This window comes from Alexandromys fortis, unplaced genomic scaffold (genome assembly GCF_014885135.2).
Source record: "Alexandromys fortis isolate MF-2015 unplaced genomic scaffold, M_Fortis_MF-2015_v1.1 scaffold_163, whole genome shotgun sequence".
NCBI lineage: Eukaryota > Metazoa > Chordata > Mammalia > Rodentia > Cricetidae > Alexandromys > Alexandromys fortis.
Window position 1 is genome coordinate 1206592 of NW_026068085.1, and position 24736 is coordinate 1231327.

General features: G+C 37.5%; 1 protein-coding gene across 3 annotated transcripts in view; it reads right to left on the reverse strand.

Annotated features, from left to right (window-relative positions):
- Kiaa0825 (KIAA0825 ortholog) overlaps positions 1 to 24736 on the reverse strand; it is a 414990-nt gene that overhangs the window by 105591 nt on the left and 284663 nt on the right. Inside the window, exons 21-22 of one of the 3 annotated variants that reach the window (XM_050122181.1) lie at positions 14029 to 14128; positions 13529 to 13657 (exon numbers count right to left, since the gene is read on the reverse strand). The exons of 1 other annotated variant lie outside the window; for it this stretch is intronic. In XM_050122181.1, the coding sequence (XP_049978138.1) occupies positions 14071 to 14128 (58 nt within the window). In that variant the 3' untranslated portion in view covers positions 13529 to 13657; positions 14029 to 14070. Of the gene's footprint in view, positions 1 to 13528; positions 13658 to 14028; positions 14129 to 24736 lie in introns of those variants that run through there. One more of the 3 variants, XM_050122180.1, reaches the window with a different exon arrangement.

The following is a 24736-nucleotide window of genomic DNA, read 5'->3' on the forward strand; positions in this document are numbered from 1 at the left end:
TGGGTGCACCCCTCGCGGTCCTGAGTTCCTTGCTCGTGCTCTCTCTCCTGGCGCTCCTGATTTGGACCTTGAGATTTCAGTCCGGTGCTCCAATGTGGGTCTCTGTCTCTGTCTCCTTTCATCGCCTGATAAAGATTAATATTCAGGAGGATGCCTATATGTTTGCATGGAAAGATTTTAAAGAGAATTCCTACACACACAGAGCTCTTACTTGGGATTTCTTCTACTTCATATGTACCAACCAATTTAAATTATTAGGAGTGAAATAGTTTTTTTTTAATTTCAAATCATTTATGACCGCTTCATCTATACCAGGAAGCTTGCTTCCACTATTTCTTTACAATACTCTTGCCATGCTCCAAATTCAGATTTATACATTTAGTGAAACTAAAGTTATTATAGTCTTAAGTTATTTGTAAGTCTGTAGACAATACTCAGGTCAGGTGTATTTTAGATGTCCTCAGAAAGAATGCACAATAATTCGGTAATCAAATAATTCCAGCACTGAAGTTTCAGGTGATTAAATGTTTTTCAGTGTTTCTAATGCTGACCTCTAGTTGCATTCCCATCTGTAGAAGATCAGCAGAATCAGCGTGTTGGTTATAATACTGAAGATGATCTTTGAAAGTTTAAATGCATAATAAATTACTTTTTGACAGTTATTCATTTATGTGACCCCCTCAAGGATTTAGAAAACATTAAAATTGAGAATAAGATTTTATAACAATTTCATTTTTAAGGTTTTCTGGTGACCTTCTCCTGTGTTAATATGATTTATATAATCTTTAAAATCTATCATATCAATATACTATCATTTATAATTACTTGAAGTCGTAGCATTATTTTTAAGTATGTAGTCATTTGATGTCACTCATCACGCATACTAATTATGCTATAAGTGTACTTAGAGATCCTAATTTGTCCCTGTTATTTATAATTAGTTTGAGCTGAAGTTCAATATAAAGTAATTTGACGCTTATAAGAATTGTTTTCTTGTGATACATATGTGTCTGTAGATATAAAACTCAAAGATTTTTTTCTTTCATAATCTACTATAATATGGTTACAAGTGAATTGAAATTCATCTTGTTAGAATGGTAGTAATATATCCCACCAGGACTACTGTTCCTAGTAGCAATTTAAAATAATTATTGTGAGACTTGATGCTAGACATCAGGTTTGCAATAGAATTACAATGAGGGAAGTGTATTAGAGACAAAACATTGCTGCAAGAAAACTTCATAATGGCGCAATTTGGAACTAAGCCTCAATTTTACAGTAATAGATTCTTTTTATGATGGCACAAAGGAGTGAATGCACTTAGCAAATTTAAATCTATTATTAGTCACACTTTGTGGATTGTGGTGCAAAACGGAGGAAAGAAATTAGCTTTTTAAGTATGTTCTTATATAAAACAGGTTCTAGTAAGAACAGTCATATAAAATCTCCCTGTGGTAGTTCCGAACCACTGTTAGCCTTCATAAGAGCAGGGAGTCGTACAGGTTCAAAGAAATCTCTCCAAAAATAGCTCTAGAGGTCTCCAATTTTAAATTATAAGCTTCTGAAGTCGGGACACATTCAACTTTGGTACCTTTCTTATTTACAGAAATACAGTGTAGAACAAGAAAGATAGAATCAGTGTGTTTTCTGCTGCTAACTGCAAGTCTTACTCCTTGAATGAAGAGGTTGTCTACAGTTCACAGCAGTGACACACCAGTGACAGAGAGAAACCAGCAGGATAAGTCACTGAGATGTGGACACGTCGAAAAGAAGTGCAATTACCAGTTTGGAAGAGGAAGCCCACAGAAAGAAATAAAAATGTAAAAGGCTATGCTTCCATTTACCATTTAATTAGAATGTTATATATTAGTCTTAACTGTGATCCATTTTCCCATCTCACATTAAAATAATATCCAGTAGAATAGTTTATAATGTATCAATTATAATATGTAATATTTCAAGAATATTATTGTCCATATATATACTATATTGTCATTCTTAATATTAAATGACAGTCACTGTGCAATCAAGCACTGTGAAACACTAGTAAAGTACTTATAAATAAACAACTCAAGGAGATTACTAAACATTTTTCTCATATATTTTCGAACTTGAGCCCCAAAACTTTCTGTATTTTGGTATTGTCTTCTTCAGTTTCTTTCTTCAGTGAATTAAAGTTTTCATTGTACAGATATTTTTATGTTTTAGCTGATGGAGAAAGGACATTGGTTAATTATAATAAAGAAACTGCCTTGGCCCATTTTATTGTTTAGAACTTAGGTGGGTGGAGTAAACAGAAGAGAAAGCTGGGAAAAAGAAGCTGAGTCAGTAAGTCGCCATGGTTCTGCCACTCCAGACAGATGCAGGTTAAGATCCTCCCTGATAAGCCAGCTCGTGGTGCTACACAGAATATTAGAAATGGGTTAGATTAATATGTAAGAGCTAGCCAATAAGAGGCTACAGATAACGGGCCAGGCAGTGTTTAAAAGAATACAGTTTCTATGTAATTATTTCGGGCATAAGCTAGCCATGTGGGCGGCCAGGTGCCGGGGACGCAGCCCCACCACTCTTATCTCTACATTTAGTGATATTTATTCTGAGATATTTTTGAGGCATAAATGTTGAATCTCTAGATTGCTTTAGATAGAATAGCAATCACAATATTAATCCTGCCAATCCATGAGCATGGGAAATCTTTCCATATTATGGTATCTCCTTTAATTTCTTACTTTATCAACATAATTCCTATCAAAATTCCAACACAATTCTTTACAGAAATTGAGAGCTATTATTAAAATCCATATGTAAACATGAAAGAGTCAAAATAGCCCAAACAATCCTGAACACTGAAAAATCTCAGGATATATCACTAGCCTTGCCTTAAACTTCCACTACAGAGCCATAGTTATTGGGACAGCTTGGTAGGGTATAAAAGCAAATCCATTGATCAATGGAAAGAACTGAAAACATGGCCTAAGAAAGCAAGCTCCACAGGAGCAGACTGAGTCCAAGGACACTGGCTGATCAGGACTGAGCCAGGGACCTGGGCCAGAGCAAACCTGAGACATTGAACTTCACCAGAACAGGTACAGGGGAGCTACCGCTGAGCAAGTGAGCCAGAGCCAGAGACCACTGAGGGTCCAGATGTGAATCTGAGACCTTCAAGGGAGTAGACCTAAGCTAGGACACCTGTGGGTTTAGGTGTTGAGTCTAGGACCTCCAAGGAACCTGAGCCAGGTCCTCTCTGTGGGTCTGGGCATGAATCTGGGACATCCGAAGGAGTAGGCAGGAACCAGAGATCTCTGCAGGTCTGGCCATGAGTCTGGGACTTCAAGGGGAATAGGCCTGAGCGAGGACCTCTGTGGGTCCAGGCATTGGTCTGGGACATCAAAGGGAATAGACAGGAACCAGAAACCTCTGCAGGTCTAAAAATGAGTATGGGACCTCTCTGAGGGAGTAAGCCTGAGTCAGGTCCTCTGCAGGTTTGGGCACACCCAATCCTGGGAACTCCCAGGAAGTAGACCGGAGCGAGAGACATTTGCAGGACCAACTCCAAGTCAGGGACATCTGCAGGAGCGGATCCAGATGAGGATTTACAAAGCGGGTAATCAAGGATAGAACAAGCCTGAGACTGCAAACTCCAAGGGAGTGGAACAAAGCCCGGAAGTGCTAAGTGACCTCCAGGAACATGGAGTGACCAAAGGGGTAACTAGAACCGTGTTACTGACTGTATCATGAGGAACAACTTCAGGAAAATATATGAAACTTTTAAAGAAGAAATGAGAAATTCCCTCAAAGAAATGGAGGAAAAGACAAAAATTGGAAGACATCAGCAAATCCCTTAAAGAAAACCAGAAAAAGGAATCAAACATATGAAAGAAACTATTCAAGACTTGAAAACTGGAATAGAGACAATAAAGAAAACATAAGACAAGGGAATTATAGAAACAGAAATTACGAGAAAACAATCAGGAACCAGAAATGCAAGCATGAACAGCAGAATGCAAGAGATGGAGTAGAGAATCTCAAGTGCTGATGATACAATAGAGGAAATAGACTCATCAGTCAAAGAAAACATTAAATCTAACAAAAGCTTAACCCAAAATATCCAGGAAATATGGGACACAATGAAAAGACCAAACCTAAGAATAATAGGCATAGAAGAAGAAATTCAAATCAAAAGCACAGAAAATATGTTTAACAAAATCATAAAAGAAAACTTTCTTAATCTAAAGAAGTATGTACTGGAGAAATTGGTCATCAAAAGAACAAATAATTCAATAAAAAATGGAGTACAAACCTAAACAGAGAACTCTCAACAGTGAAATCTAAAATGGCTGAAAGACACTTAAGAAAATGTTCAACATCCTTAGCCATCAGAGAAATGCAAATCAAAACAATTCTGAGATTCCATCTTACACCTGTAAGAATGGCCAAGATCAAAAACACTGATGACGACTTATGCTGGAGAGGTTGTGGGGAAAAGGGAACACTCCTGTATTGCTGGTGCGAATGCAAGCTGGTACAGCCCCTTTGGATGTCAGTGAGGCAATTTCTCAGAAAATTAGGAACAACCTTCCTCAAGACCCAGTAATACAACTTTTGGGTATATATCCAAAGGATGCTCAATCATGCCACAAGGACATTTGTTCAACTATGTTCATAGCAGCATTGTTTGTCATAGTCAGAACCTAAATGCCCCTCAACCAAAGAATGGATAAGGAAAATCTAGTACATTTACACAATGGAGTACTACATAGTACTACAAAAAATAATTACATCTTGAATTTCACAGGCAAATGATGGAGCTAGAAAACATCATTTTGAGTGAGGTAACCTAGACACAGAAAGACAATGATCACATGTACTCACTCATAAGTGTTTTTAAAACATAAAGCAAAGAAATCCAGCCCATAAATCACAATTCCAGAGAACTTAGATAACAATGAGGAACCTAAGAGAGACATGCATAGATTTAATCTACATGGGATGTATAAAACAACAATTTGGGAGAATGGGGACCTTTGGAGAGAGTTGAAGGGGAGGGGAGAGGCAGAGAGGAGAGCAGAGAAAAATGTAGAGCTCAATAAAAAAAAAACAACTGAAAACACACATATATAGCTCATATTTTCACAGCCATTTCACTTTTTTGACAAAGACACCAAAATTTACATAGTGTAGATAAGATAACATCTTCAAAAAATGATGCTGGACAAAATGGCTAGCTGTCTATAGAAGAATAAAACTACATCTACCCTTATGTCCTAAAGAAAATTCTACTCCAAATGGTTCAAGGGCTTCAATGTAAAATTGGGTATTCTGAGTCTGTTAGAGGGTAAAGTAGATAATATGCTTTAATAAATAGACATAGAAAAGAACTTTCAGAACAGGACCCCAGGAGTAAAGACATTAAGGCCAACAATTGACAAACAGGACCTCATGAAACTAAGATGCTTCTATGAAACAAAGAAGATCATAGAAGAGGAAGCCTACAAAATGGGAAAAAATTTACCAGCTANTAACCTGAGCACCAAAGAAACCAACAATCTAGTTAAAAACTGTAGTGTGAAAATGGCAGCAGTAGATTTGTTCCTGGTTTTATGGCCTCACCAGTCATGAACTACTGCCAGGCATGAATTCCCTCCTATAGAGCAGGCTTCAAGTTCAATTAGACATCTCTTGGTTACTCTTAAGATATAAGTGCCACTATTGTACCTTTGAGATCTTCTGTGATGGTCATTGTATCTCATAGGTGTCACAGCTGGTAGGACTATTGATTGATTTTTGTTCCTCAGCAGCTTGCCAAGTACTTCTAGTACTGTAAGTGCTGTTCCTCAGGGACACTTCAAAGTCAGTTCCAACTTAGTTTCTCTAAGTCCTTTGCCTGAAATGTGTGGTGACTTCAGCAATAGGCACATACCTTCAAATTTTTGGAAGTAAGCAAGGGCAATGGAAATAGGCTATATTATCTTGGGGGGTTTCTCGGATGCCCCTGACCAACAATTCAAAGGTTTCTCATGCTTTGTACTGGGATTTATTGTTATACAAACAGTATGCTATTTTGGGTAGCTTAATCACCCCTTATTGTGTAACTTCATTAGAATATATTATATATGTTACAGGTATGTTAGGTGAAAATAAAATGATTTATTATCACTTTTTCAAACATCCTTGGTATTGATAAAGAACTACAGGCAACTAATGAATTGCTGAGATAATGATACTGTCTTTCCCAAGAACGACTCCCCTAAATGGTTTCCCAGTAACAAACGGTCAGCCTTAAAACAGATGAACATCACTAAATGGACTCAGTAGGATGCATATATATATGCAATAATAATAATAATAATGGAAAGAAAGAAAACAAGAAAGATAATACACCAAAGTAGACAGAAGACTTGGAAGTAGAAGGAAGGGAGCAGGGAGAGGGAAAGCAGGATATGAAAGCAGGGATTATGAGGCTCAAAGCAAGTTATACACTTCAAAACAAATTCATTAGTTTGTAGAACTGATAAATGCCAATAAAATAAAAAATTTTTTGAATGATCTGAATATGAGTTCTTTAAAGAGGAAATACAAATGACTGAGAAATACTATTTTAAATGCTCACCATCCTTGACCATCAGGTAAATGCAATTACAATACTTTGGGATTTCATCTTACTCCAGTCAAAATGGCTAAGATTAAAAAAAAAAAAAGATGACAGCGATTGGTGCAGATGTGCGTGGAGTGGAAAACTTATTTACTACTGGTGGAAATGTAAATGGCTATAGCCAATGTAATCAGGAGGGAGAGTTCTCAAAAAGCCAGAAATAGATCTACCATATGATTCAATTATACCATGCTTGAGCATATGTCCAAAGGACTCTATGTCCTGACAGCAAGATTCTTGTGTATCATGTTTATTGTTGCCCTATTCACAATATCTAGGGAATGGAAACAGCCAAGATGCCCACTGATAATTGTGTGGATATTGAAAATGTAGTGATATACATAACAGAATGGTACTCAGGTGTGAATAAAAATGAAATTATAAAACTCACAGGTAAGTGGATGGAGTTGGAAATAATTATTGTGAGTGAAGTATCCCAGACCCAGAAAGACAAATATCACATTTTCCCTCAGCAGAGGAGCTTCATCTGTCAGTAGATGGAGATTAACATATAGGCCCACAAACTGGTCAATGTACACAGTGAGACTCGGAAGTACTCATCCCTAGTGGGACATCTAAATGACACTACTCCTCTATGGTTCAGGGGTTCTCCTGGAAGAGGAGCAGAGAGATTAGAGGAGCCAGAGTGGTGGATGACTACAAGAAAGTGGTTTTCCAGACAACAGGGCAGTTGCATACATGACTCAACAATTGTGACAGAAATAGAAGCCAAGTCAAACAAAATCCCTGCATCGAGAAGGGTGATGGGCGCCTTCCCTTCACTGGGGTGCTCTGCACAACCGAGCATGACTAGAAGAGGGAGAATGAGCTCTTTTTATGGGTGTGGCTTCTGCTCCCTTAACCACACTCCAGGGGAGAGTTCACACCTAAGAGTATATGGTTTGTTTTTGTTAGGTATTAGTAGTTCTTCGAGGATCTACAGAGGTGGTGAGGAAAATATGACCAAAATATCATGTATGAAAGTCTCAAAGCACTAATAAAATATTATTTAAACATTTTTAAGAAAAGGAGTTTGAGGATGTGAGTAATAAGTTTTAGCATATACTGCTAATGAGTGTATAAATTAGCATAACTTATTTTGAGGGAAAATTGGAATATTCATTGAAAATTTAAATAAATTAATATAATTATTAAAATTATGCCACCTGTAATTGGTTTTCATAGTTTTATATATATACACATATATATATTTTAGAAATATAGCATATATAAAGAAATAAATAAGAATATATATTACAAAATATTCTAAAATAATTAAGAAGTAGAAAATTAGTAAATACCTAACAACTGGTTTGTAGTTAGGTAATTTATAAAAATCTACATTATGGATTATTAGGAAGAAATTAAAAATAATATTATAAGGTGAATTGGGAAATATAATAAATATAACATAATAATATGTTATAGGTAAAGTAGGAAAACTCTGAACAGCTTCTAAAATATGCTCTTATTTGTATCAAAAGATGACATACACATGTATGTATATATTTTATATAAACATATGCATAGATAGGTATCATTCTCCTGAAAGGGCTAGGAAGATGGGTCAGTGGATAAAGGACTTACTATATAAGCCAGAGGACTTGAATTTGGATCCCAAGAAGCTATGTTAATCACACATTAGTCCCTGTGCTCCTATGGGAACTTGGGAGGTGGAGATAAAAGAACCCCAGAAACTTTTGGGTCATCTAGCCTTGCAAATGTACCTGTGAACGACAGAGGTTGTTCTCTGACTTTCATATTTTGCGCAATGGCATGTGCACATACCCACACAAATACACACAGACACTCACTCACTCACTCACTCACTCACTCACTCACTCACTCACTCACGGAAATTCCATCTAAAAATAAGTAATTCTCATAGGAATTGCTTTTAGGGAGGCTAATACACAAACAACCCCCAACTGATCAACTTTTAGGGAATGTTCTGAGGCTAGTAGATACTTGAGAGATTTCCAAAGGAATATAACAAATTGAGATGTTAGATCACAGAAAATAGGGCATCAAAGGCATAGTTAGCTGTAGCATCACTAACAGGCTGAAGTTGATATTTTACTTCCAATTGGAGTCCCCAGGTCCTCATTCTATCTGTTAAGTGGTCTGTCTACCTATATCTTTCACTACATCTCTACAGTCATCTGAGTGCAACCCCATCACCTGCTTTGTGATGTAAGAATTCTTACTTTGGTTTTCCTCCACTTAAATATCCATTTTCCCTTCACATCTGCCGGCAGAGGGTTCTTGTGCCTTGGCAGGATCTTCTTTTTCTAACCATCTGCTCTCTCTACTGGGGAGCATTTTCACCCATTTGTTCAACAGTTATGAACACTAATCACTCCTAAATTTAGGTTTTTACCCCAACTTTTCCAGTAGGAAACTCAACATGTCCCAAAGCAGACTTACTGAATTTGTCCAAGAGCTTTTACTCCAATATGTCTCATTTTGGTAATGCCATCACGTTGGTGTCAGTGGATCAAGCTAAAGATATCACAGACTTTTCTTTTTCTCCACAGTGGCTAGACATGGTTTACCAATGCTTTCAAGGTTTCCAAGTCTGTTTGCTCTCTCCATTGCTACTGCACTGTATACGTTCTACACTTTGTCATCCCTGGCTGGGGTATGTTCATCCGTGTAGCTCTTCTTTTGCAGGTCTATGTTATTAGCACCATCTTCTGATATGGTAGTACAGCCTTTGGTAAGAATTCTCTAAGGAGTTTGAAGGCCGTCGGGTGTGCATACTAGTCCGTCCTGAATTCAAACAATGTTTCCAATCTTGTGACTGCATTTTGCACATTTCCTACCTTTCACTGCAATGAAACTCTATTTTCAAACAGTGCCAAGTTTCCCCCACACTTCAGTGTCTCTGCCAATGCAATTTCCTCAGCACAGAGCATGCCTCTCCCCCTCCCATCTGGCCAGCTCTGATTGCCTTTTTCATTCAATCTTACAAACTCATCTCTTGCGTGCGATCTGTGTTCTCTGTCCTTAAGCTGAATTAAGTTGACTGCTCATCTGTGTTCTCATCATACTTTAAATACATATGTAGCAGCATAATATAATGTACCTCTGGGTATACCTGCTTCAATAGCTAAATTGAACATCAGAGGTCTTTGAATCCTCTGATACTCGAACAAAATCAGTAGGCTGACTGAATAGAGAGAAAACCTTCCAGGGCTTTACCTTATACCATCAAAGGTCGACTAGCAATGTAACAACATTTTCAAATCACCAAAGTCTTCTCCGATACCACTTTCTTTATTTTTCAAACTCCACAAATGTTTTTCTGCTTCATCTGGGCCAGAAATGCCATGTGTTGATATTTATGTTGATATTTCTGATATATTTATGTTGATATTCCTGAACTTGTGTTTGTAGCGTCACTCCTTCTCAAAGAAGAAGATTTCAGAAAAGGGGATCTCTCTTCTTACCTGTGCTTTATGTTGATTTTATACTAATTGTGTATGCTATTAAATCCACACTATATTTTGAGACAATGTCTTCTATATCTGAAATTGATCTTAAACTTGCTATGTAGTTGAGGATGGTCTTGTATTCCCGATCACCATGCCTTCATCTTCTGAGTCCTAAGATTACAGGAGTGTACCACTTTCCCTAATTTTAAAGTTATGCTATTTGTATGGCATGACTGCTCTCATACAAATACACAATAGGTCCAACTATGCAAACTGCCATTATTCAAATTTACCTGTTGAGATGTCAGTTTCACATAGTTCAACCTTATTTCATCTTTTTAAAACTATTAATTTACTATTTATCATTTTGTTACTATTTTCCTTACATATATACTTATTATCAGGGTGAGTCTATGCAGATAATACATAAGTCATTGTCAAAGGGAGGTATGTGAATAGCATTGAGTGGTACCTAACATAGGACAACTACATTCACGTAAAACCTGAGAGAGCCTGGGAAGTAATTCTAGACACAAAAGAACAGAGTTAATCATGGCTTCTTGAGAGCAGTGTTTTCTTGGGTGGGCACTGTTGCTAGAGGCAAGTGTGTCTCGTTTAAGAGAGGTTTCCTGACTCTTTAGCTTTAGTTGCCAAAACCTTGTAGCCTTTTTAAGAGACCCCGCCACCAAACACTTAAATAGTGTTTATGAATAGCTAACAGCATGCTTCTTGGTGGTGGCAGGGACCTTGAAACTCAATAGAGTTGTGGCAATAAACATGGCTCCTGTCAGTACTTCCACCTTGAAGATAGACTCTCGGAAAGCTAAGGAATGGGGTGGATCCAGCCATCAAAGTCACGGCTTTAATCCTAGCCATATTGCTTAGCAAATTAATGACTCATGTGTCAGAAAAAGAGAGATATACAGTAAAGATAGATTCAGATGAAAAGAAATCTATAAATGGTTTGCAGTGTGTTTAAAAATATATGTAGGCTTCGGAGAGAAAAGAAAAGGGATTAAGTTCTTAAAAAAAAAGAAAGTGATTGGGTGTGGTGGCATACATCTTTAATCCCAGTACTTGGGAGGCAGAGGCAGGCAGATGTCTATGAGTTTAAGGACAGCCTGGTCTACAGAGTGAACCAATGATATACAGAGAAACCCTCTCTCAAAAAACCAAAAAAGTAAAAATTAAAAAAAAGTTTAAAATAAAGCCATGTAAAGATGGAAAATACACAGAGAATCTGGATATTGTATGTTACTGCCTTGACTTCAAAATTGAAATCAAAAGATATGTTACTTTGGAGAAGAGGTTTTGTTTTTGTTTTCATAGTAGATTCAGCCTCTCATTAAGAAAAATCAGGTGTGATCAAGGAAGACCCCCTGAAAAATCTCCAATAAGAGCCCAGATGACTCAACATTTCAGAGCACCTCTGTTGCAGTTTCCTCTGAGTTCTACATCTAGAACAGCCTGAAAACTGCTGACTGAGATGATCCAGCCACACAAAATATTTCAATCAGGACTTGACCATGATCCTAAATTTTCTCTAGGTTTCCATAAGATTATCAGTGCCTCCAATCAGCAAGAAGTAGCCTAGAAAACTATGCCCACATTGCACCCAAAATGGATTATGGATGCTTGGCTTTGTTTAGAGCATTGGTTTCAAGTTGCTATGGATAATGGTCAGGGAAAAAAGCTAAACAAAGGAAATTAGATTCAGAGTTATTATTTTAAAAAGAAAATAAAAAGAAAGTACTGTGGGACAGTACTTATACCTTGTAAACATTTGTCATTTGTATTAGTTTAATAAAATGCTTGTTGATCAGGCAGTAAGTTGCCAGGCATGGCAACCAGAACAGGAGAATTCTAGCAAGAGGAAAGGCTCAGTCTGCAGTTGTCACCCAGATGCAGAGGAAGCAAGATGAGAATGCCTCACTGATAAAAAGTACCAAGCCATGTGGATAACACAGACAAGACTTATGCATTAATTTAAGATGTAAGAATTAGTTAATAAGAAGCCTAAGCATGGGAGCTTACTAATGATTGACCAGTGTGTAAAACCTAGTTTCTCTGGGGTGGCTGTGAGGCACCTAGAGTGGTTCCACTGAGATTAGCTAACTCCCCTTCCTGTGAAAGACATAAAAAGAACTTGCCAAGGCTCCTGATTATAGCAGTACTTGGTGCTCTGCCAGCAGGGTGAGCACAGCCCACAGGATCCCAGATTTACTCTACTTGTGCCTGTGCCTATCCTTTATTTACTGCTTTGGGCCCCAGTCCGGTTAACTCCCAAGGCATCTAGGAAACTACACTAAATCAATAAAACATTGGAAGGGCAAGGTGTAGTTCTAGCTTTTACATCCAATGCTAAGAAATTACTTCCTTTGGATTGCTGATAGGCTACCTGCTGGTCCTCACCTCTCCTTCTGCTCCCTCCAGTCCCAATCCCCCAGCCTCATCTCCAGCTCTGTAGTAGAACATCTGCTGAGTCTCCCTTTCCTCTCTGACTCCATCCCCAAAGGATCCAAATATCTTCTCCAACATTCATTCCCCAACTCATCCCAATATCAACACCAGCAGGTTTTCTCTGGGAACACCCTAGCTGAGCAGGCCAGGGAAAAGGATGAGCTAAGGAAGACCTTCATTGCTCCCTCTTCTCCTCCACACTCAATCTCTGCAACAGAACATCAGCTGTGACAGCCTTCACTTGCCCTCTGCCCACATCTCCTGTAGATCCCACAGACCTTTATTCCAACCTCTAAACCACACAGGCCACTAATGGCCAGACCACTCTTGCCAGGGAAGCAGGGAGGCAGTCTGTAGCACTTTCTCTCATTTTAAATACCACCAAACTCAGCACAATTGCCTACTGATGAAAACAACAGTACTGACAACTGGGTTTGTCATACACAAACAGAAACTGGGAGGTTCCTTAGAGCGAAGGCATGGGCTAAAATAAAACTCAGAGCAGCCAGTAGCTGCAGTTCCAAATCAAAGGGGAGTCTCTATGTTATAGTTTAGGGGAAAGGACTGTTATCTTCTTACCTATTCAGCCACACTGGCCTGGAGTCCTTAGAAGTCCTTGTAGACTGGAGATTCCCTGATGAATACATGCTAGCTTCACAGTAACCAGTCTTTTCTCAGAGAGTTCCCACTCATATATTTTAATTATTTCTTTTATGTTGAGGTTATCATTTAATTACATTATTTCCCCTTCCCTTTCTTCCCTTCAAACTTTCCCATATATCCCTCTTTGCTTTCTTTCAGATTCTTTTTCTTACTAATAGTTGTTACATGCACATACATATTTCTAAATAGGTAACTACAACCTGCTTAGTCTGTAAATATTACTTGTGTGTATATTTTTCAGGGCTAGCCATTAGTTATTGGATAAGCAGCTGGTGTGATCTTCCCTGGGGACGACCATTTCTTCTGCTTTCAGCAGCCCTTATGTCCCATTCATATTTTACTTGTGTCTCCCGAGGAATGAATTGTTCTCAGAATGGCATTTCAGATATTCTTGTAAAGGGACACTTGCTCATCTCAAGCTCATTGCAGGTCATCCATTCATCTCCTAAAGTCAATAGTACAGTGTTATGTGCCAAGTGAGTTCTCAATGCATCCTGCTTAATAAACAAAGCATAGAATTGTCCAAATTGTCACTTCTTTATTCCCCTTTTCCTTATCAACAAATACTGATTAAGCTTTTCTCAAATGAAAAATATCCTAGGTTGCATTTCCTATGTTAAGACAACATAGACATGGCTAATTCCCTTAAAGATGCTATAGTTTACTGTTGCAAATTAATCTTTTAACTAAGGACTTATATATAATAAGTGTGATAATTATTCTTAACTGTCAGTTTGACTATAACTGGATTAAACTATAATCCAGAAATGGAGGACAAAGTTGCAATCCGGATCTTGAGGCAGGAAGACAACATACCTTTGATCTGAATCTTGAGGATGGCTGACATGTGCTTTTAAACTAGACCCTGAGGCTGGAAATCATATCTTTAATCTCGGCCACACCTTCCTGCAGAAGCCTGTATATGGACAATGGAAGAGGGAAGGGTTAGTTTGTTCTTTGCCTGCTTGTCCTCAGCCATTTCAGCTGAACACCAGCCTCGTGGGACTGAGCAGCTACTAGATTCTTGAACTATTTATTCACAATTAACCATTGTTGTACTGTAATTCCAATAATATTATATATATATTAATTATCATTGCCATATATGTATATATACATACACATATACATAGATAGATAAAGATGTAGATATAGATGGATTCATTCCATAAATGTGACTCTAGAGAACCCTAATACAATAAGCATTGTCTTTTCTTTCCTTTTTACTCTCTTTATCCATTTTTAATCAATGTCTAGAAGTGACAAATAAATGAGAAGAAATAAACATAAATGTTTCTTTAATATAATTTCTTTACTTGCCTTTAATTAGATCAAGAAGTTTAAAAAAACTCATCTCTGATGTGTTAAAAATATGCAAACCTATGATAATGCAGAACTTAAATTTAAAAAACACTATGTTGTTTACACATTAATTATAATTTAAATGGAATTCTTGCCATTAAAATTATAATGTTTGTGAACAATGAGAAGAGTTAGAAAAGATCAAGATTATAGTCAGGAATATAGCTCTGTGGTAGAGTATTTACCTAGTTTGTGTGGGGCCCTGGGTTTAATCCTAGTACTGAAAGAAAAATAAAAATAAATAATAAATTTAAAAATACAAAGAACAGGATTATGTTCATAAAAGACATAGGCAGAAGAGAATGAGGGGCTTACTTTGATGTAACTTCAAAGTGATTCTTGAAATGAATACAGGGAAGGATATTATTGTTCATATAAAGTAGTATAGTTGATACAAAATACAAATATATGCCAGAAAAACATATGGTGTGCCTGTTATTGAGCCAATTTGAGTCCATACCTAGAAGCAGTAAGGCTCACCTAAAGAAAAAAAGATTACTTTGGGATTTATAAGAACTCGGAATCTTCATGTACCATGCCATGCGGGGAACATAAAGAATGATTTCCACGTGCTAAAATAGTTGCATATATCCCTGAATGGGGTCATGGTGTTTTGGGGTGGGGTACTTTTGGATACTTTATCAACATGAGATAGCTGTGATTGTCTGTATCATTAGAAACTCTTGGGTGGCTTTGAAGGTGCTCTTTGTGTCATATCAAAAAAGTAGCAACTACATTTGTGAGCAATACATTAATTTAAGCAGGCTCAGTAAAAGAGAAAAGATTATTCATTGAAAATTGTCTTATAATTTATTTTTATTCTCTCATTTCAACACAACACGTATTGAAGGCACATGTTCCAGGTGTTGAGCCCATTAGTGATGGGAGGTGAACTCTGTGAAGCAGCATGCAGATTAGGGAGATCTCTATGATTGCAGCCCTACATGAATGCTGGAGCAAAGCTGACCAGCTTTGGGTCTTCTGCACGTTGCAGCGAGAAAGCCAGCTCAGTCCAAGATACACAAAAACTCACTGGCTGAGATCTCAGACGACAGAGCAAGCATAATGGGATCATTGTCTTCAGTTTCCTAAAGCATCTTTGGGGTTGGCACCATTTTCAGAAAATGTCTCCCTTGGGAAAGGAGAGGGCTCTTGAACTGCACCCTCCCATGAATCAAAGCCTAGACATATGGTATTATTGGATGGCTGGGATCATGTGCCATTTCTGAACCAATAGCAGAAGGCACTGGCAATTGGTTCACACTCCAGATCACACACTTTCACCTTGGGTACATAGGTGTGGACTGAGAGATGCCCTGAAGTAAGTAAGTAATAATGTTGCTTCTAAAGGGGTGATATTAGACTGCCCAAACAGTACACCAGATTCAACAGAAATCTTTGAACACACTGGAGAAGATGTGTTTGCCTAGCCATTTTCAAATGGAAACTTAAAACGTTGAAAGGAGAGTAGGAAGAAACACAGATAGGAAATAAAAAAAAAACTTCTTAGTTACTGGATAATTGTTGGAACACAGTGTGTTTTCCATGTTGGTCATCAGAAAAGCTCCCTACCCCAGGAAGAGGCTTCTGAAATGGTTCTCAGCAGAAGACTGTTGCATCTCCCAACAGCAGCACTGTTTTTTCTCATCCCTGAGACAAACTTTTTCAACTCTGTGTTATCCTGTTCTAAAGTATAATCTTGTCATTTCAAGAAATGACAGACTTTCTGAACTGAAATTATTGGCAGGAAGAATATGGCTACTGTATTTTTACTATGTTTATGTTTATGTAATAGCAATGTTTTCCTTACATGTGAGGCTTGGCACACAGTTGGTACTAAATGTTGGTTGAGTAATTGCGTGAATGGGTATCTGGATGAAAAAAAATACTACAGCAACACGTTAATGGGTAATAGATGAGATTCCTGTGGTCATGTAATGCCAATTTAGAAGACATCACTAAGCATTGTCTATGACAAGTTGTTTGTCTATGGGCTCCTGTGGGGCCACCACTCTCTCTCAGGTAGCCCTCTGAGGCTCATCAGTAGGATCATTTACAGAGCTTGCATTGTGTGCAATGAAACCCAACCTGGCAGCCACCAAGCCCTCAGATTTTCAGTGTAAAACAAAGTGCAGCTTCCCCCACAGAGCGTCCTGATTAAACAAATTAACCATGGCATTGCTTGCAAATACACACGCTAGCGTGCAGGAAATGAACAGATACAATAGCCAAGTCTGTATTTAATTTTAATTAAATTTCATTCTGTAGCTCAATTAATCCACATCTCCAAATGTCAGCAGGACTTAGGCAAATGGAATGACATCTGCTGCACTGCACAGGACTATAAAACCTTCACTGCAGCTAGGTCTCTGGAAGCACACCAGGAAAAATGAAATATCTTTGTTAAGTCTGTAACAAAGTATAGAAGCTTAACTCAGAGTCTAATGAAAGAACACAAACTAAGGAAGAAAATTGGACTAAGAACGTGAGTGGTTATTGGCATGGCAAACAGTGCTCAATACCCTGCCTTGTGTTATTTACTATGACCACACTGGATTCAAAATTATATAGATTAGTTTTCTTTCTTTTAAGGAACCCAAACTTTCTTTCTGTGGTAGGAGAATTGGTGGATGAGGGGTTTATCATTCCACATGGAATATGGAAACAACCACATCAGCCATGCAAGGTCATTTGATACAAGAAGAAGCCAGGATGTGACTTGTAGTATGAGTAATGACAAGCTTTCATGAATAATTCTGTTCTGTTACTTACAATATCAGATTAGGGGATTATTTTAAAATAAAAACTCAGACATTATTAATTGGAAAGATGGGGTTCTCTCCTGACAATAACTGGCTTGAGGAAATATCTGTGTGATGATTTTAGAAAATATCAATGTGCTCATCAGTGTTAGAGGATAAGAATCAGTGAATCTTCGTAACATAAACCCATTTACTTTGATACAATAAAAATCATATAAAGTATCTTTTCTAGGGAGAACAAAAATGTAAAGAATATATTACAATAAAATACAATTTATTTCTTTAACAGGCAGAGAAGCCCAAAGAATTAGGCAAGCTCTGGAGGAATGGCAAAAGGCTGAAGGTTGGTGTTAAAACAAGAGTAGTATTGTAGCTAATAAATTACTGGGGAAACCCAAAACAACAGCAATAACAAGAGAGAGAGAGAGAGAGAGAGAGAGAGAGAGAGAGAGAGAGAGAGAGAATGCACATGTGAGAGAGAATATGTTTCTCAATTCAGAGTTTTTTTTTCCTTTTTTAAATTTTATCTACTCTGGAAATTAAACCTCTGATACCCTATCAGCATTTGAAATTGTGGAACTGAAACCTTATCTAATACCAATGTGCATGGAGGAACAATGAGTTTCTAACCATATTAATCCTGCCTTCTGAGAAGTCCAACCAAGAGTGTTAGGTTGTTTCCTTGTAGCTGTTGTAAAAATGCCCTGGCAAAAACAACTGAAGAGAGAAAGAATTTATTTGGCTCACAGTTCCAGATTACAGTCTGTCCCTGTAGGTAGGCTGAGCTGGCATGAACTGGAAGCATCCATACACATCACATTTCCAATCAAGAGTAGATGGCAAGGACATGGGCATGCAAGTGATCAGTTCACTTCCTCTACACTTACAAGCCACAGGACAGCCTATTCTCAATACCACTCACTGAGACTTTCTTCCAGGCACTTCTAGATCACGTGAACTTGACAATTAACATGAACCATTACTCCTAGCCTACTGAAGTTGAATCAGGATCCTGTAATGTATCACCAATTTAGTCAGGATTAAAGCAACAGTCTAGTTAAAGAATAAAACATAGTATGTTATTAATAATTCAAATGTGCCAATGAAGGAATTGAAGTTGTGAGAGTTTTAATTGAGTTCACAAGTTAGTTACTCCTAAGAAATTCTTTCTATGTAACGAGAAACACTCTGCTTGTAACAATTTATACTTTGTTTACCTTGTTAGAAGGGTTCCATTTAGAAAGTTAAGTCTAGAAATTTGAAATGTGCAATTGTAGCTACTAAGTATTAACTACATTTCTCAAAGGTCCCAGAAGGAGATCTAACTCTGATGCTGTGTGGTAAAATCAAATCATCCTGAGTGATAGTGATAACATAGACCCAGAAAGACAAACAGGGTATGTACTCACTCATAAGTGGATATTAGACATACAGCAAAAGATAACCAGCGTATCCATGACCACAGAGAAGCTAGGTAACAAGGAGAACCCTTGGGAAGGGGAAATAGACAAGATCTGAGAAAACTGGGAGCATGGGGTGGGTGGTGAAAAGAACAACAGAAGGGGAAGAGGAAGGGAGACTGGGAAGGGGGAATAAAACATGAGGGAACAAGATGGCCAAGATGGGCAAAGGATGGAGAGGGAGAGCAAGGAAAGAGGCATCTTGATTGAGGGAGCCATTATGAGGCAAACGAGAAACCTGACACTAGGGAAATTCACAGGAATCCACAAGAATGAACCCAGCTAAGATCCTAAGCATTAGTAGAGAGGGTGCTTAAACTGGCCTTCCCCTGTAATCAGATGGACCTGATGACTACCTTAATTGTCATCATAGAATGATCATCCAGCAAATGAAGAAAGCAGATGCAGAGATTCATAGTTATGCACTGGGTTGAGACTCCGGAGACCAGTTCAAGAGTGGGAGGAGTGATAATATGAGCAATGGAGTCAAGACCATGATGGGGAAACCCACAGAAACACCTGACCCGAACTAGTGGGAGCACACTGATTCTGGACTGACAGTGGGGGAACCTGCATAAGATCAAACTAGACCCTCTGAATGTGGGTGGCAATTATGTGGCTGGGGCATTCTGTGGGGCCACTGGCAGAGGGACAAGGACTTATCCCTAGTGCTTGAACTGGCTTTTTGAATCCCATTCTCTTTGGAGGTATAACTTGCTCGGCATAGATATGGGTGTGTGTGTGTGTGTGTGTGTCTTGGTCCTGTCTCAAAGTGATATGCCAGACTTTGTTGACTCCCTATGGAAAGCCTTACCCTCTCTGAGGAGTGGACAGGGGTGGGGTAGGGGGAAGATAGAAAAATTAAGAGCAGGGAGGGAGTGGGAATGTGATTAGTATGTAAAATGAGAAAAGATTTTTTCTTTTTTATTTCATTTTAATTTTTAGTTTTTTAAAAAGAAAACAATCTTTTTTTCATTACACATATTTATCCAAGTTCCCACACCCTCCCCTCCTCCCATTCTTTCTACTTCCTCCCTCCCTCCCTCCACTCCATAGAGAAGGTAAGGCACCTTGCTTTGGGGAAGGTCTAAGGCCATCCCTATTGTATCTAGGCTGAACAAGGTAACCATCTAAAGAGAATAGGATCCCAAAAGGCCAGTAAAGGCAGTAGGGATAAATCCTAGTGTCACTGCCAGTGGAAAAACAAAAAAACCCAGGAGAGCCAAAACAATCCTATACAATAAAGAAACTTCTGGAGGCATCACCATCCCTGATATCAAACTCTATTACAGAGCTACCATAATGAAAATAGCTTGGTGTTAGCATAAACACAGAGAGGTTGACCAATGGAATCAAGTTAAAGACCAGAATATTAATCCACACACCTATGAACACCTGATTTTTGTTAAAGAAGCTAAAATACAATGGAAAAAAGAAAGCATCTTCAACAAATGCTGCTGGCATAACTGGATGTCAACATGTCGAAGAATGAGAATAGATCCACATCTATCCCCATACACAAAACTCAAATCCAAATGCATTAAAGACCTCAATATAAATCTGACCACACTGAACATAATAGAAGAGAAAGTGTAAAGTAGCCTTCAAGACCATCCCTATTGGGATGGACACAGGAGACCACTTCCTAAATATAACACCAGTAGTACAGACAATGAGAGCAACAATAAATAAATGGAACCTCCTGAAACGGAGAAGCTTTTGTAAAGCAAAAGACACAGAATTTAAGACAAAAAGACAGCTAACTGAATGGGAAAAGATCTTCACCAACCCACACTAGACAGAAGACTGATATCCAAAATATATAAAAAACTCAAGAATTTTGAAATCAAAATTCCAAATAATCCAATTAAAAAATGGGGTACAGAACTAAACAGAGTATTCTCAACAGAAGGATCTCAAATGGCTGAAAGACACTTAAGGAAATGTTCAACACCCTTAGCCCTCAGGGAAATGCAAATCAAAACAACTCTGAGATACCATCTTACACCTGACAGAATAACTACAATCAAAACCACCTACAATAGCTTTTGCTGGAGAGGATGTGGAATAAGGGGAACACTCATCCATTGCTGGTGGGAACACAAACTTGTATAACTACTTTAGAAATCAGTCCAGCTGTTTCTCAGAAAATTGAGAAAAGATTTTTTTTCAAATAAAAAAAGATTTTAAATTATGGTTGGTACTAACTTGGATTTCTTAGTTGAGGTTTTTCTTGATGTCAAGAGCTCCAAGTCAGAGCTATACCAGAATTCCATATACCACTGTAGGTCTAAAAGGCAGGAAGCTTCTATTTATGCATTACTATTGTTAGAAATAACTTCTGTCTTGTGTGAAGACCATTTAAATGTGAACCTGGATAGACTATGAAGTAAAATTGTATATCTTTAGATGCAGAAACTGTTTATGCATAATTAAATTAACATTCCATATTTTCTCTATTATCTAATTCATTCCCTCAACTTTAAGATATTTTCCTCACACATATGGGTCTCTGATAGAAAGTGATTATTACTCCATCCCTCACCCTTAGTTTTCTTTAAGGTTGGATCGTCATAGTCACATAACACAAGGATCTATCTTATTAGAGTCCTTTTCTAATGAAATATAAACCCTTCAGCTTAACTGACTTAAAGAGTAAGTTTAGTAAAGCATCAATATTTAGATAAAGATCACAAAGTATGAATTGGTAACAGACACTAATAATAATTAACCAATCTTCTAGACATTCACTATTTTAAGTTCTACTCATACATTACATGTTGTGTTAGACTAAAAAAACCTGCCTAGCTGATATGAAAAATTAACATAAACAACAAAATTAAGATCAGGAAGTTTTGTTAGAAAAAGCAGAAATTAGAGGTTTAAAATTATCATTCTAGACAATCTGTTAAATTCAAAGGATAATGTAAGAGGGACTGGCACAACCTGCAAATTTCTATGATAAGAGTGCAGCTTATAAAGACATTAGTAGGAATACACAATCACTTCCATCCATCAGATTGCATTCCTTCATCTTTCCCATCTTCTTTTAGCCCATTCTGTTAACTAGCCTTGCTCCACCATATACTTAACTGCTTTTGTTCTACCTCATCTTTTCTTACCTTCATTCCTTCTTCTCTTTCTTTCTTTCTTTCTTTCTTTCTTTCTTTCTTTCTTTTTTTCTTTCTTTCTTTCTTTCTTTCCTTCTATAACTTACAAATGTACATTCCTTTCCAGTCATTGTGCTGGATGTCAAAAGGAGGTAATTAGGACCAAGTATCTATCACTAAGAGCTTTTTGCTATCTATAGGAAGGTTAAACAATCGGTATACATGCACATGATGGCTGTACTGAGAGTAACTGAAAGCCAAAATTCAGGACACCTGAAACCAGCAGCTTCACTGGATAGGGGATTCCTGGAAGGTATCTTAAGAATGAATAGAATTATCAAAGAAGAAAGGAATGGAGGACATTTAAGGCAGCTACAAAAATATGAACAGAGACCCAGCAGTTGGAAAGCATCAAAGATATCCATTCAAAAAAAATCACTGTGGTAGCCAGGGGAATGACAGATTAGCTTTATATTTCAGAAGGATCACACTAGCAGCAGAGTGGTAAGTGTATTTAAAAATAATGAAACTGGAGTTTGTAAAGCCAGTTGGGGCATTTTTTTCCTGCTGGATTCTGGGTGAGGAATGATTGGTGACTATAGAGATAACAACATATCTGGTAGACCCACAACCAAGTCCTGGGTTTCTTCATACTTAATCTAGAGATATCTCTAATATACTAGAAGTAAAATATCTATAGTAAAAACAAATACATTTTTCTTTTGGCTCTATTAATTACATGTAGATTTAAAAAAAATATTTTGTTCTTAGACCACCATTTTGAACTCTGGGAACTCCTTGGGCTTTTTTTTTTCTGTCTCTAAAAAATTTTTTATATGACATAGTTCGTTCATATTCTTCCCTTTTCCACAACTCTTTCATGTTCTTTCTCTCTTAAAAATGACAACAACCAAAAGTAAAAGTAGAACAAAAGGTGAAAATCAAGAGAACAAAAAACTCAATAAGGAAAAAAAATACCAAAAGAATATAAAACAAATAGTCCCCAGAAAACATGGAGTCCATCTTGGTTCTGGTCAACCATTCCTAGGCATGGAGTGTAGTTATGATGGAAGATATCCAGTGACACTCCATAGGAGGAAACAAGTCTTCTCTTCAGGGATCAATTCCCTTTAAATCTATCCTGATGCACTCATCTTCTGTGTATGGAGATGAGTCATTGGTAGCAGACACTGCTAATAATTCATCAATCTTCTAGACATTCACTATTTTTAAGTTCTACTTACACATTACATGGTGTATAATACTCAAAAAACTGCCTAGTTGTTATTAAAAATTCATATAAACAACAAAATTAAGATCAGAAAGTTTTTGTTAGAAAAAGCAAAAATTTGCATGCTTTTCTCAACACCTTGATGCTATTGCATTATTTTTTTATTTTTATTGAGCTCTACATTTTTCTCTGCTCCCTCCCCTATCTCTCCCTTCTGCTTCAACCCTCCTCCAAGGTCTCCATGCTCCCAATTTACTCAGGACATTTTGTCTTTTTCTACTTCCCATGTAGATTAGATCCACATATGTCTCTCTTAGTGTCCTCATTATTGTGTTTAAGTTCTCTGGGATTGTGATTTTTGGGCTGGTTTTCTTTGCTTTATGTTTAAAAACCACTTATGAGTGCGTACATGTGATAATTGTCTTTCTGGGTCTATGTTATCTCACTAAAAATGATGTTTTCTAGCTCCATCCATTTGCCTGCAAAATTCAAGATGTAGTTATTTTTTTCTGCTATGTAGGACTCCATTGTGTAAAAGTGCCACATTTTACTTATCCATTCTTCGATCGAAGGGCATTTAGGTTGTTTCCTGTTTCTGGCTATGACTAACAAAGATGCTATGAACATAGTTGAACACATGTCCTTGTGGCATGAATGAGCATCCTTTGGATATATACCCAAAAGTGATGTTACTGGGTCTTAACAAAGGTTGTTTCCTAATTTTTTGAGTAACTATCACACTGACATCCAAAGGAATTGTACCAATCCACATTCCACCAGCAATGCTGAAGTGTTCCCTTTTCCACACAACCTCTCCAGCATAAGTTGTCATAAGTGTTTTTGATCTTGGCCATTATTACAGGTGTAAGATGGAATCTCAGAGTTGTTTTGATTTGCATTTCTCTGATGACAAAGGATGTTGAACATTTCCCTAAGTGCCATTTTAGATTCCTCTGTTGAGAGTTCTCTATTTATGTCTGTATTCTATTTTTTTATTGGATTATATGTTCTTCTGGTGACCGTATATTTTGGAGATCAGACCTCTGTCTGATGTGGGGTTAGTGAAGATCTTTTTTTTGTTTTGTTTTGTAGGCTGTCGTTTTGTCTTGTTGACCATGTCCTTTGCTTTACAGAAGCTTTATAGTTTCAAGAGAGCCCATTTATTAATTGTTTCTCTTAGTGTCTAAGCTGCTGGTGTTATATTTAGGAAGTGGGAAAACATCAAATGGAAAAAGAAAGTATATTTAACTAATGGTGCTGGTGTAACTGGATACGTAGAAGAATGAACATAGATCTGTATCTATCACCATGCACAAAACTCAGATCCAGATGGATCAAAGACCTCAACATAAAGCCATCCACACTGAACCTTAAAGAAGAGAAAGCGGGAAGTACACTTGAACACATTGGCACAAGAGACCACTTCCTAAATATAACCCCAGCTATTGCTACAGAGCTTCTATTGTTGCTGATTCATTGTGTGCCTTTACATCCTGAGGTTGGTACCTTTGAAACATTTCAGGTGAAGCAGTAAGGGCATACCTGTGATATTCACATGCCAAGATGAGAAAACTTAGCATTAAATGCTAAAAAGATGTT